Raw genomic sequence first — 15,084 nt, 5'->3', positions numbered from 1 at the left:
AGATTGGCTAGAGCAGAAGGGCCAAGGTGGAACACCACACAGACTGGAGCTATTGCCTTCCCCACAAGAAATGCCCAAGGACAGGAACCTGGCCTTTTGAAAGCTGAACTGACTTCCACCAACCTTCAGTTCCGTGTGCTTGGAGTCAGGACAAAGACATAGTGTGAACCTTTCCCAAGGAATTCGAGGGGGAGAACAGGCACTGGCCTGTGCTATGGACTGGATTCCAGCCAGAACAGGAAGGCAGCTGTAGGAACCACCAGCAGGAGCCAAATTGCCAAACACCTCCAACGAAGGGTCTGTCCTCTGGGCTCATATGTCCTCAACTTCTTTCATTTCTTCTCAACTTCTGCAATCTAATTCCTTTCTGTTCCCATCCAGGGCATTAGTGACCCATTAAGTACCAAATCCTTCCTCATTCTCCCTGACCTCTCTATGGTATTTGGAAATAATGAGCGGGTTGCTCTCAGAAAAACCTGGAGAGACTTGCATAAGCCGATGCAAATTAAATGTACTGTGTACAAAGTATCAGCAATATTGTAAGATGATCAGCTGCAAATGACTTAGCTTTTCTCAGCAATACAATGATCCAAGCCAACTCTGAAGGACTTGGGATGAAAAATGCTATTCATCCCCAGAGAAAGAACTGATGGTGTCTGAATACAGGTGGAAGCATTCTTTTTTTACTTTACTTCTCCTCACTCCATTCACTCCAAAAATATTCTAATGGTTTCAATTAATGGCTGCACAGAAGATTCCCACGCTTCCATTTCCAGTCCACTTGATCTCTTTCTGAGCTTCAGGATCACATCTCTATTTGGATATCCCACCAGCTCAACATGTCCCCAAACAAGCACATTTCTCCCCCAAACACCTCCCCTTTCCTTATCTATACTGCACTGATGGCCCCACCATTCTCTCAGGCACAAAGGACCAAATGCTAGGTCATCTCTGACTTCTCACTCTCCCACTATCTCCTGGCTAGTTCTGCTGATTATTCCTTCCAAGCGTTTCTCTATCCTTTTTTTCTCACTGTTATTCTTCCTGTTTAATGCCTGTTTTACCACATATTCAATGGCAGTACAGCTACCCTAAGCCCCAACAGGAGGCTTCCAAAAGAAAAAGCCAAGGGGTGTCAGAATTTCTTATTCTAACATGGATCTCCTTGGTTTGCAGAATTTCACTGCTTTATTCTCCAACGGTAATTTGTGCCCACAGGGTCCCCTGCTTTATAGCATTCTCAGAGTCTGTCCAGGTGCACGTATTTTCTACTATATGCAATGACTAATCTCAGAGTCCTAACTGTTACTCAGGGGCCTTGGTTCTAGTTTAAAGAATTAAATGGTATGTTTCAGGTGATCTTTCTAAAGCAAAGGTCTGTCCATATCACCCTGTGCCTCCACTCAAACTCCAATGGCTTTGTAATACCTCTAGAATCAAACATAAACTCCTTTGCTAGGCTTCTTTCACCACCTGGCTGGCCCCATTCTAGTCTTCTTACACCTCACTCCCCTACCAACACTGATCTAGCAACATTGACTTTCCTGCTATCTTTGAATATGACCCCTCCACCTCCTCACTCTGGGCATCTTCGACTGTCCTCTGTATATGGAATTCTCTTCTTCCTCACCTCTACCTCCTGGCTTCTCTGGCTTCCTTTGAGACTCAGTTCAAATGCCACCTTTTTTAAGAGGCCTTTCCCAGTCTTCTCTCCCCAATAGCTAGAGCCTTCCCTCTGAGATTTCTTTCGTTTACATTTGAATGTAACTTGTATGTACATAGCTGTATGCATGTTGTCTCCTCCCCTAGAATGTTAGCTCTTTGAGGGCAGGGAGCCTGTTTTTGCATTTCTGTGTATCCCAACAGTGCCTGCAGGGCTCATTCTGTTTGTTGATCAGCCACTTCAGTCACATCTGACTCTTCATGACCCCATTTGGGGTTTTCTTGGCAAATATACCAGAGTGGTTTGCCATTTCCTTTTCTATCTCATTTGATGGATAAGGAAACTGAGCTAACTAGGCTGAACACCCCCCAAATATACTATCTTTGAGGAAGGAAATGAATTTTGCCTTCTTGGATTACTGCAGTAGCCTTCTAACCCATCTCCCTGACATTCGTCTCTTCTCTCCCTCACCAGGTACATGCAGATTATTTGTACTAATCAGTTCCATCATATCATGGGCAGCTAGGTGGTATAGCGGATAGACTGTCAGGCCAGGCCAAAGACTACCAATTCATCTTCCTGAGTTCAAATCTGGCCTCAGATACTTATTAGCTATGTAATCCTGAGCAACTGTTTGCCTCAGTTTCATATCTACAAAATGAGCTGCAGAAGGGTATGGCAAGCAACTACAGTGTCTTTGCCAAGAAAACCCCAAATGGGGTCACAAAGAGCCAGACACGACTGAAATGACTAAACAGCAGTGAAATCCATCATATCATTACTACTGCTCAAAAACATTCAGTGGTTCCTGTTGTTTAAAATTCAGGCTTCTGAACTTGGCATTTAAAGTCCTCAATAGTTTCAGCCTGTCTTTCTAGCTTCATCCCACCACTGTTTCCCAATACAAACCATCTGTTCTAAGCCATTCTGGGCTCCTTATTATTCCTTAAACATTCCAGTTCTATTATTTATTAGGTATGTTACCTTGAGTATTATCCTCTCTCATAGATAAAACAAGAGGATTTTGTTTTAAGATCCTTCAAGGTTTTTCAACTTTAAATCTTATGATCATCCCAAAAGAGTACTAAAAATGTTAGCTATTACAATAAAAAGAAAAGGAAAGAGCAATTAAAGGTAAATGTATTAGCAAAAAATAGATAAGACCATACCTCTATTTGCAAAAGATGTAATAATTTACTTAGAAAACCCCAGAGAACCAGCGAAGAAAATAACCAAAGTGATTCATAGCCTCAACAAAGTAGCTAGATACAAAATAAATGCACTAAAAACCTCCACCATTTCTATTCAGTACTAAAAGAAACCAGGTACAAACAACAGTGAGCAAAATTCACTGATGTAATTTGACAGAAAATAGTTTTAGATCACCATTTTATACCATATACTACGTATACTGTAATTATTTCCCTAAGCAACATAAACAAAGGTCACATCATAAAAAAACTGCAGGAGAAAGGAAAGAGAATTCATGATCAAACAAGAGACCAAGGAAATTACGAAAGACCAAACAGTAAATTTTGGTAATGCAAACATTTTAAAGCCTAACAAAACCACTTTTAGTAGAATAAAAAGAAAAACTGGAAAAGTGGGGAGAGAGGATCTTTGCCTCAGTTATCTCTGGTATCCAAGATATATGGGGAATAGACACAAATATATAAACCATTACTGAATAGATAAATGGTCAAAATATATAGTTTTCAAAAGTAGTACAACTGATAAGGAGGGGCAATGTTCCAAATCATGAGTCATAAGAGAAATGCATGTTTAAACAATTCTGAGGTTTACCTCATACTTATCAAACTGACAAAGATGATAAAAGACCTGAATAATCAATGAATTTCAGAGGGTTTGGAGCTTCACACAGATATACTAATACACTGTGGTCCAAACAACTATTCTGGAAAACAACTTGGAATTATGCAAGAGAAGTCACTGAATTGCCCATATCCTTTGACTAATTAATCCTACTACTGAATATATACCCTAGAAGGACAAGGGCAAAGAGGTCCCTATATACATACCATGATATTCATAGCTGCACTTTTTAGAAAACCAAAAAAAAAAAAATAGGAAGAAAGAAGGAAAGGAGGGAGCAAGGGAGGGAGGAAAGGAAGGAAGGAAGGAAGGAAGGAAGGAAGGAAGGAAGGAAGAAAGAAAGAAAGAAAGAAAGAAAGAAAGAAAGAAAGAAAGAAAGAAAGAAAGAAAGAAAAGAAAGAAAAGAAATCAGAGAGGAAAGGAAGAAGAGAAAGAAAGAAAGCAGAAAGGGAAGGAGGGAGGAAAAAGAAAGAAAAGGAAGGAAGGAAGGAAGAAAGAAGGAAAGGAAGGAAGAAAGAAGGAAAAGAAGGAAAGAAACACAGTGGGTACCCATCAATTAAGCAATAGTTGAACAGATTGTGACTCCTGCACGTAATAATGCATTACTGAACTGTAGTAAAGGAAGAATATGAGAAATTCAGAGAAATATAGTAAGGTTTGCACGAATTGTTACAGAACAGAGAAAACAGAACCAGAAGAACCAATATTCACAAGCACTATGATTATGGCAGCCAAGTTCTGACTAAATAGAATACTCAATTTCGATTCCAAATAATAGAAAATAAAATACAGGGTGTTCCTAAAGTCTGGACACATAGGAAATGTGGCGTTATTGCATTGAGTTCATGTGAATCTTGCAAAGCGCATCAACCTTTGCATCACAAATGATGGAAATCATATTGAAGATATTATTTGTTAATACTCCAATTAAATAAAATGTTGAAATTTTCATTCATTTCATTTCTTGAAAATATGCATTTTTGCCTATGTGTCCAGACTTTAGGAACACCCTGTATATCAGTGAAGAGGTAGGGGACTATAGGTGCAAAATATTGCACTTGCTATCAGACATGATCCCTGCGGTGTTCAAGAGAGAGTTCTAATGGCTGGGTGGGGAGTAAACTGGGAAATGACTATGAGCTAGGTGGCATAGTGGACAGAGCATTTTACTCTAAACTCAGGAAGATCTAAGATCAAATTCAACCTAAGATACTAATTAGCTGTGTGACCCTGAGCAAATCACTTAACCTCTATCTGCTTCAGTTTCCACATCTGTAAAATTGGGACATTAATAGCACCTACTTCTCAGGAGTATCATAAGGATCAAACGTGATAATAGTTGTAAAGTGCTTTGCAACCCCTGAAGGGCTCAATAAATGCTATTAATAATCATAATACCTTTCAATAAATCCTATGATCCTGTGCCTTATCCATTCCCACCTTCTACCCATTCTTCAAGGGTCTATGTCCTATGTCTTCCATGAAGTTTTCCCAGACTTCTCCTGCACACCATGACCTCTCCCTCCTTTGAATTTCTATACACTGTCTATGACCCTCATCCACATCAGTCTTATGGAGAATTGTCTCTGGAATTAGGAGCTTTGGCTTCTAATAACCAAACACAGGATTCCTGTACTGACAAAAAGCTTAGCAGTAGACTACGTTCTGACTAGAAAGGGATCCGATTTCAAGAGAGATGTAGTTTTCTAATTCCATGCTGCCCAATTCAATCTTGGGAGAAGAGAATAGCTGTGGTCCAGGGAAGCTGCTCTCTTGGGACTTCTCAAAGGACACAGAGAATTTCCAAATACAAAGTGTGAAGTGGAGAGAGAGGAAGAAGACAGCCATTTCCAGAGACAGCCTCTGTTGAGCATAGGCTGGGATCAGACTTACCCATGACCTCAAGCTGGGCATGCATGAAGCTCTCAGCCTCATCTCGCAGGGAGCTGTGGGCCCTCAGTGGCACTGGGAGGAAGCCGTAGACCTCCTTGTTACAGACAAACATCTGCACTTCTGCAAGCAGCAAAAACCAGAAAAGAAGTCAAAGTGTTGTCGTACTGTAACAACACACAAACATTCAAATACCAAGCTGATTAAAAAACCATGTAGATGGATGGGCAGGCAGGAGTATTTATGCAAATATGAGATTTTGTCATTCTGTGTGTGACCCCCTCCTTAGAGTTGAGTCCTGTCTAATGTCACATGTATGCCCCAAGTCTGTAATAAGGCAGGGGATGCTCACCTGCTTGCTTACAGGAGAAAGCAAAGACGATGATGTCATCAAAGGACCAGGTGTAATCAGGATGTGGGGGGTAGAAGGAGAGCTCCCGGGAGGCCTCTTTCCGTAGGTCTATCAGAAAGGTGGAGTGCACCATGGGAACAGCAAAGCAGCCACGGCGATCCCGCCTCCTGATGGGTATGTATGCAGGTGTTCGTTTATAATAGCCCTGGGAGGAAAGACAACTGAGTTCCTGAGTAGAAGAAGAATACCCAGGGAGCTCCCAAGGGAGAGTCAGAGCCCTAGAAGGTGAGTTCACGAGGATAAGGATTATACACAGCGAAGAGCTGCTTGTGTTTCTGTACCAAAAAGTGTAAATACAGAGAAAGCAGGAACTGGTAGGGAATCAATCAACAAGCATTTATTCATAGTTTTATTAATCCACTAATGTGCCAGGTATTGTACTAAGTGCTAGGGATACAAAGAAAGGCAAAAAATAGCCTGTCCTCAAGGAGCTGACATTTCAGTGGAAAGCAAAAGACAAAATTGTTTGAGTCTTAGGAAAGCAAAGGCAGGGCAGACAAACCCTGATATTTTTTAAATGACCAATTCAGAAGCCAACAGAATCAGTTACCAAAATCCTGAAAGCGGGACCTTTATGTTCCCCACAGTCATCACCACATATTGAATGAACGTTGTGGCCTGCTTACCTGAGAAGTCATCCCACACCAGAAATTGGAATAGGCAGCTCTGGAGTCCAACATGGGAGCCACAACTGTCTTGTTCTCTGCGATCAGCAGAGACAGAGTGTCTGGGTTTATCAGAAGATTATCTGCATCCAGAAACTAAAAAGCAGAAGAAGCAAGACAGGGTAGAACATGTGACTGAAGCAGCCATCACCCAGCTGGCTTGTCCAAAGTTCTCAGGACATAACACCCCCCCACCCAGCTGTCTTCCTCCTGCCCTCCAGCCTCTCTCACACTAGCCAGCACAGCAATTTTAAGTCCCAGTCAACTGAGATACTTTTTCACATAACAACTTTATTTAATCACATTTTACTGATAGCCTGTGTTCTTACATCACCCTTATTTTCAAATATAATCCTTTACCTCCTTTCCCTACCCATTGACCCATCTTTTGTGTCAAAAGATTTTAAAAAAGGGGGAGAAGCAACTCAGAAAAACTAACATCTCAACTGGTTCTCACAGTTTATGTGATGTCATCGATAAAAAATGTCAGACAACACAAGGCCAAGGACCTCCTTCCAAGTGGACATCAAACCCTTAATGAAGACACCTTGAATCTGACCAACCACATGGTTACTGAGTAACCATAATGTCATATTGACCAACCATATGGTTATTAACTAACATACTATCACACTGGCCAACCATATGGTTATTGTCTAACTGTACATAACCATCTAGCCTACATCTCCCCATCTTCTCCACAAGAATAGTACGAGAATCTTTGGCAAATGCTTAACTAAAATCTGGGCAAATTGTATATACTAGATTCCTTTAATCTACTAGAATAACCCTGTCAAAAAAGACAAGGTTAGTCTGCCATGACCTGCTCTTGACAAAGCTATGTTAGCTCTTTGTGATCCTGGCTCCCTTCTCTAAGCGTTATTTTTTTTAATAGACATTTAACCCTTCTCCAATTCTGGCCAAGAAATCACCAGGTACTCTACTTTGGCCTAAGGAAGAATGCCAGCAGATACTCAGAAAACTGAAGTCCCCCATCACTTTTGCATCATGAAAGGCTTGTGATCTATTTCCCAAACTCCTCCAGCACAAACCAGATCCACAAAGCTATTCATATTCTTTGGTCTGGAAAGTCCTCTCTTGGAGTCCACACTCCAAAATGAAAAAGAAATTTATGCAAAGACATTCCCAGCTGTGCCATTCAAAACTGAATGACTACCACCATTCCCCTTGTCCCCCGAACAGGGTGTCAGGCAAGCAGTGACTTGATGGCAGCAGGGTGATGGAGAGCGAAGAGCACTGGACTGGACTTTGGTACGCTAAGGCCTGGATTGGATGAATGCCTAGCTCCAACACATATTCACTAGCTGTGTGAGTGTGAACAAGTCCTTCCATCTCTCCAAGCCTCAGTTTCTTCATCTGTAAAATGAAGACAATAACCCTTGCACTACTGACCTTAAAGGCATCTGCAAACCTTAGTATAGAAATGGGAGCTATTATTACTGTGATTATGTAGCAGTGAAAAGTGTTGTATAGACACTGGTAAGACAGAAATGTGTCTGAGAAGTGATGGTAAGTGTAAAAAGTAAAAGACAAAATGCCATATGCAACAGTGATCATGACGCCATTAACATCATTCCAATAAAGAGAAGTAAGTGTAGACTTGAATATTTATTTGCTTTTTGATTTAGGAGTAGTTTCTAAATTTCATATTTTTTAACAACAATTAGAGGTATTTATGAAAATGAGACAAGGTAGTTAGTGGTTGGAGGCTTCAATCTAAGATCTATGTTGTTGTTGTTCATTGGTTTCAGTTGTATCTGACTCTTTGTGACCCCACTGGGGTTTCCTTGGCAGAGATACTGGAGTAGTTTGCCATTTCCTTCTCCATTTCATTTTACAGATGAGGAACTCAGGCAAAGAGGGTTGTGACTTGCCCAGAGTCGCACAGTTAGTAATTGTTTGAGGCTGGATTGATATCAGGTCCTCCTGACTCCAGGCCTAGTGCTCTATCCACAGCACCACCTAGCTGCCCCAAGATCTCTCTTTAGGTCATAAAATATCAGAACTGACAGGGATCTAAGGGGAAATCTAGACCAACCTCCTCATTTTACAGAGGGGCAAACTGAGACCCACCTGAGTGACATGGCTTATTCAACGCCACATGGCTAGCCAGTGGCAGAGTTAGGACTGGAGTTCAAACTCAAACTGAACCTGAGATAATATCCTCAAAAAGTCTCTGGTGGGTGCTGACACTGACCACCTCAGTCCAGGGTGCTTCTGTATTTACATTCATAGGCCATGCAAAAACTAGGGAAGTTTGCTATTTTAAGGAACATTGGGGTTAGGATGGTGGCAAAAGCAGGTGGTGGCGATCCTTTTGCAAAAGGAAAGAAATGAATTTACCTGTTTTATAAATCTAGATGATCACATGCCAAGTTTGCTTAAAGTAAGAAGCACATGTGATGCCGGCTATTTTTGGTTTCTATATCCTCCTCTCCTGCACTGTAGCCCGGCTCCTTCTCCTGTAAGACTTGTCTCTTCCAGTTCATAGGGAGAGAGGAGCCACATTTTTAATTCTGCTCTGCCTCTTGCTGCTTCTGTCGTGGATGGTGCTCACTCTAACCTCCCCAGGGCCAGAGGAATCCTGAACGTCTGTCAACTCCCCAGAGATACCAGGATCTCTGATCCCTGAGGCTCTGTGTGCTAAGTCAAAGCAAGCTTGGATGCTGGTGGTACAAGTGAGGCCTTTTTTTCACTTAAATTTTAATTTTTTTCTCAAATGAGGCCTTTCTGATCATGAGGATGATGATTTACGGAGGAGCACTGCGGCATAGTGGATAGAGGCATCCTTGGAGTCAAGAAGACCAAGAGTTCAAGTTCAGCCTCTGACTATCATGGCGGAGTGGCCCTAGGCAAGTCACTTTAATTCTTGGTGTTCCAGGCAAAAACTCTTAAGACTATAAATGGCAAAGCAAAGAACTGAGTAGCAGAGTGAAGGCTGAGCAGCCCTGGAACAGGGAGTTTCTTCCTCTGAGAGCTTTTTATACCAATGAAATCACAGGGCCAGTCCAAAACAAGCAAACAAAACCCCTGACCTTTATAAAACAACTTCCAAAGGCAACGTGGCAGAGAGTGAATGAAGATCTAGCCTCAAAGTCAACAAGACCAAGGATTCAGGTACAGACTGGGAAGCATACTGCATCTGTGATTCTAGGAGAGTCCTTTCAGTCAGTCGCCCAGGCAATTCTCTAAGGCTTTTAAGCCTCCAACCAATGAAATCACAGGGGTCAAGACGAATTCTTCAAGTTTGCAAAGCATATATACATTTTTTTGTTTTTTGGCAGGGCAGTTGGGGTTAAGGGACTTGCCCAAGGTCACACAGCTAGCAGTGTCAAGTGTCTGAGGCTGGTTTTGAACCCAAGTCCTCTAGACTCCAGGGCCAGTGTTCTACTCATTGCACCACCTAGCTGCCCCAGCAGAGCATATATTAAGGGATGGAATATTATTATTCTCATTTTGCAGAAAAGGAAGCTGAGGTTTCTAGTGACTTGGGTAAGATCACACAATATGTGTCTGAGGTGGATTTTGTACTCAGGTTTTGGGGACTCCAAGTTCAACACTCTTGCTGCCCCTCTTAGATCAGACTCAATTCAGTTTTAACTAGTGACAGGCAACTTCCTCTTCCCTCATAAATCCAAGGGGATGAGAGGCTTTGATGGGGGGAGGAGGGGAAGAAAGGAAAGGGTGGGAAGCTGTCAGCGGCTCTTACCAGGATGTAGTCTGCCCACATATCCCGAGCTGATTTCAGGGCTGCCTGTCTGAGCTTCATCACATGCTCATAGCGAGAATTGGACCAGTGCTTGGGGCCTTCCTCATCAGGGTAGGACCTGTGGGGAGCCACAATTGCCTGAAAAGTTAATGCCAGGGCTAGGTTGGCCCCCCAGACCAAGGATAGCAGCCTATATACCTTTGGGAAGGCCTGGGAGGGGAGGGAAACCTACCTCTGTCTGGGGGCTCCCTCCATGGTTGGCCCTTCCTGTCCCTGTCCCCGAATGGGTGTCCAGACCCCCAGCAGCCCCTGCAGGCTGGCTGACAGCTCAGGCCAGCCCAGGCCACCGTAACCAGCTTCCCGCCTCCTGCGCAGCCCCTCCCCACTCCTCACCTCGGCTCCTCCATGGGCCGCCACTCCACGTAGTGGTACAAGCTCTTCACGCCCACCAGCCACTCCCGCAGCACTGCCGAGGTGTTGTCCACGTTGTGGTCCGTGGCCACCCTGCAAAGGCACAAGCACACATCGCTCAGGACCAGGATAGGCTAGGGAAGGGCCCGGAACAAGGGGAGGGGGCAGGGATGGGGATCCTCACCATAGCGCGGTCCGGTCCCGCGGGTGCCGCAGCCTCTCCAGGGCGCCCAGGGTCGAGGGCAGCGAGTGGGCCGAATTCCGAGCGATGAGCGCGATGAGGACCCGCGGCGCCTGCAGGGAAGACTCGGGGCTCCAGCGCTCCTCCGGGAAGTAGGCGGCAGCTCGGCCCGGGCCCCGCAGGAGCAGCACGGCGGCGGCGCAGAGTGCCAGGCCCAGCAGGCGCGGGGCCCGGGGGCTAGAATTCCGGCTCCGGCTCCTGGCCCAGGCTGTGCCCATGGCGAGAGAACCTTGCCTGTCCTGGCCACGGCTGCCCGCCGCCTCGCCTTTAAGCCGCCTTTCCGCCCTCCGACCGCCGCGCTCCGCACACAGCCCAGCCCAGGCCTGCCCAACCCAGGCCAGTCCCCGCCAGCCCCGCCACGGCGATTCCCCGAGAAGCTCTCGGCCCACTCCGTGTGAACTTAGCGCCTAGATCCGGCCTTAAAGGAATGGGCCTCGTGTCCCAATCCCCCAACCGGGGCGCCGCCCCGCCCCAGCACCGGTCTCTGGCCTTAAAGGGGTGGGCCCTACTCCCCAGACCTGCCCCTTCCCCAACCGACACCGCCCGGCCACTGAGCCCAGCCTCGTAGGGATCCGCCCCTCGAGCCTAGACCTGGCGGCCTGGTGAGAAGCTCACTATGTGTCCCAGCCTGGGCTCAGGGAGGACACTAAACATGTGCCCTGCGGGATTGGGCCCGACAGACAGGACCCCACCACGGCCAGCGCTGGACACCGACCCTAAAAGGACGGAACAACTGGTCCTAAGTGGCCCGGTGCCCAGGCTTCCTGCAGCACGTAACGGTTGAGTCCAGCAATGCATTTGGGTGCTAGGGTTGTGTCTTCCCATCCGAAATGACTTTTAGGTGGAGTATTTCAGGAGTCACTAAACGTCAGAAATGGAGAAGGGCAGCCTCTTCACCCTGTGTAAGCACCAAGCAGCACCCAGTTAGGTGGGGGATGCTGCTGACGCCTCGGACCCTGCCGCAGCGACTACTCCTCCCCTTACCATCTATGGAGCCTGGAGGGTTGGACTCCAACCCCACCCCCTCTCCGGGACTGAGTTTGAGGACCTCTCACTCTAAAACCCACTGCCACGTGTGATGAAGCCTTAGCTACTCTAATCAGCTTCACCAAACTGTCTGAGCAATGTGCTTCTGAAGAGGGCCTGAGGGATAATCAGGAGCTACCATGTCCTCTTTTTACAGATATGGAAACAGGCCCAGAGATTGTTATATAATATAATGGCATTTATATAAGACTTTAACGTTTGCAAATAATTTTACATGTAATTTGATCCTCACAATAACCCTGGAGGTAGGAGCTATTGATACTCCTATTTTACAAAAAAGGAAACTGAGGTAGACAAGTGACTTTCCCAGGTTTACACAGCTAGTTAGTGTAACTTACTTAAGGTCACAGAGATAATAAATGCTCCCAGCCTTTAATAATGATGCAGCGGCCAGGGTCAGGACCTCAGATCACAGATTAGATTGGAAGTCCCCGCATATCTTCCGTGTGTAGCTACTTTCACTCTTTACTGTATTGAGATGATGGTTGGTTGTTGTCCTTCATTCTGGAAGAGGACCAAAATGACATCACTATGCTAGAGTCAAGTTTCAATGTGTCCTACTGTGGCTGATCAGACCAATATGAGCTTGAAATGCCCTACCACAGGTCAAGCACAAATAGTACATGTAAACATTTGGGGTGGATTCTTTAAATTTATGCATCTTGCAATTCCTTTGAGCTGTTTCAATGTTGCTTTGCTCATAGAGCATAGCACCTTCTCTGATGTGGGCACACCATGCTGAGCAGTCCTATGCCAGTGTCTCCCAAGTGACACAATCAATTCCAAAGTTCTTGACAGAGACCTTGAGAGTGTCCTTACACTGCTTCTTCTGACCACCATGCGCACATTTGCCCTGTGTGAGTTCTCCATAAAATAGTTTTTGGGTTTTTTTTGGCAAGCGTACGTTTTGCATTCAAACAACGCAGCCAGCCCATGGGAGTTACGCTCTCTGGAGCAGAGTTTTAATGCTTGGCAGTTTAGTTACAGTAAGGACCTCAGCGCCTGGTACCTTATCCTGCCAGGTGATCTTCAGACTCTTCCTAAGACAATTCAAATGGAAGCGATTCAGTTTCCTGGCATAGTTCAAGTATACTGTCCAGGTTTCGCAGGCATACAACAATGAAGTCAGCACAACGGCTCTGTAGACCTTCAGTTTAGTAATCAGTCTAATACCTCTTCTATCCACACCTTCCTTCAGAGCCTCCCAAACATTGAACTAGCTCTGGCAATATGTACATCAAAATTCTCATTTATGTGTATATCTTTGGAAAGTATACTGCCAAGGTAGGTGAACTTATCCGCAGCATTCAAAATTTCTTCATTTGCTGTAACTGGTGGTTCCATGGGATGATATAAAGGAAATGGCAAGGAATGTGTGCTTATTTTGGTTCCTGGGAAATCAGTCACCTACCATTTTTGCCTTTTGTCAGACCATTTTTTCATAAAACTTTCCCTTGATAGCTCTAATTTTCTTGAAGAGATCTCTTGTCTTTCTCATTCTAAATATAAAAAAAAACCTAAGATTTTAGCAACTGGTCCCATCACTTCTTGGCAAGTAGAAGGAGAAGACATGGAAGCAGGGTCAGATTTTATATTCTTGGGCTCAAAGATCACTGCAGATGGTGACTGTAGCCATGAAACTAAAAGATACTTGCTCCCTGGAAGGAAAACTATGGCAAATCTGGACAGACAGTATACTAAAAAGCAGAGCTATCACCTTACGGACAAAGGTCCAAATAGTCAAAACTATGGTTTTTCCAGTAGCAATATATGGTTATGAGAGTTGGGCAAAAGTCGAGTGCTGCAGAATAGACACTTTTGAATTGTGGTGCTGGAGAAAACTTTTGATAGTCCCTTGGACAGCAAGGAAGTCAAATCAGTCAGTACTTAGAAATTAATTCAGTCTATTCAACGGAAAGTCAAATACTGAAACTTAAATACTTTGGCCATGGTGAGATGGGGTTCATTAGAAAAGACCTTGATGCTGGAAAAGGTGAAAGGCAAAAGGAAAATGGGATGGTAGAGGATAAGATGGATAGACAGTATCATGGAAACAATGAATATAAACTTGGACAGACTTCGAGAGATAGGGGAAGATCAATGGGGTCATGAAGAGTCAGACACAACTGAACAACAACCATCTCTATCAGGGCAGCTAGGTAGTAGACTGGGTAAAGTGTGGGGCCTAAAGTCAGGAAGACTCATCTTCCTGAGTTCAAATCTGACCTCAGACAAGTACTTACTAGCTATGTGACTCTGGGCCAATCATTTCACCCTGTTTGCCTCAGTTTCCTCATCTGTAAAATGAGCTGGAGAAGGAAATGGTAAACCAGTCTAGTACCTCTGCCAAGAAAACCCCAGAATGGAGTCATAAAGAATTGAAAATAACAACAATCACCCTATTCAGATTCTGTCATCCACTGGCCTCTATGGTACTATTCTCCCTTCTTTTTCAAAGATTTGTGTATGTACCTGAGACACAGTTTTCTTCATTCCAACCTCTGCCCTGATACTTGGAAATTTCAGCATAGATTTTAATGTCCTCTCAAACATCCTAGCCTCATCAGCTTCAATACCTATATGTCTTTACTCCATGTCAGTAACCCACAGGGATAGTCATACCTTGGATCTCGTTACTATGCTGCCTCCATCATCCTGAAACTGAAGTTTCTCTCTGGTCATAACTTCCCAACCATCCACCTCCCCCTCTATTGCACCCCTCCTAAACCTATTGAGAGAATAAGTTCTCCCAATCCATCACACCTTTATCCTGACTTTACTACCATAGGCTTGACCCTATAACTGACCAGTTCAGTCTCACACTGCCCCTTGCCCCCTTCACCTGTCCCCCCCCATACATTGCTCCTAATCCTGGGTTATCCCCACAAACTTCCTTCTTTGCTCTTACTCACATCCTGCTTTATGCCACTGGAGGGAGTTACTTAACCATGCTAACTGTGTCCTTCTTTTTGCCAAAGCCAACCCTTGTATGTGTGCCCTTAATCCCCTCCCCTTTCCTCTCCTCTGGTAAAAAGCTTCCTCCTTTGTTCATGAATCTTCCCTCTCTTATCTTCCGTCTCTACCCAGCTACTGGATTCCATACTGTTTCCTACACACATGGCCAGGCCTCCTTCACCCTGCCATCCTCTCAAGCACTTGCTCTTCTCTCCCTTTTAAACAAAGTCTTAGAAA

General features: G+C 44.6%; 1 protein-coding gene across 1 annotated transcript in view; it reads right to left on the bottom strand.

Moving 5' to 3' along the window:
* COLGALT1 (collagen beta(1-O)galactosyltransferase 1) overlaps positions 1 to 11,397 on the bottom strand; it is a 39,206-nt gene extending 27,809 nt beyond the window's left edge. Inside the window, exons 1-6 of the mRNA XM_036769220.1 lie at positions 10,789 to 11,397; positions 10,587 to 10,697; positions 10,194 to 10,311; positions 6,425 to 6,559; positions 5,739 to 5,943; positions 5,390 to 5,509 (exon numbers count right to left, since the gene is read on the bottom strand). Of these exons, the coding sequence (XP_036625115.1) occupies positions 5,390 to 5,509; positions 5,739 to 5,943; positions 6,425 to 6,559; positions 10,194 to 10,311; positions 10,587 to 10,697; positions 10,789 to 11,063 (964 nt within the window). The 5' untranslated portion in view covers positions 11,064 to 11,397. The remainder of the gene's footprint in view (positions 1 to 5,389; positions 5,510 to 5,738; positions 5,944 to 6,424; positions 6,560 to 10,193; positions 10,312 to 10,586; positions 10,698 to 10,788) is intronic.
* Positions 11,398 to 15,084: the final 3,687 nt, after the last annotated feature.

Source organism: Trichosurus vulpecula, chromosome 1 (genome assembly GCF_011100635.1).
Source record: "Trichosurus vulpecula isolate mTriVul1 chromosome 1, mTriVul1.pri, whole genome shotgun sequence".
NCBI classification, from domain to species: Eukaryota; Metazoa; Chordata; class Mammalia; order Diprotodontia; family Phalangeridae; genus Trichosurus; species Trichosurus vulpecula.
The sequence above is the reverse complement of the archived record's forward strand: the minus strand, read 5'-3'. Positions and strand labels throughout refer to the sequence as shown.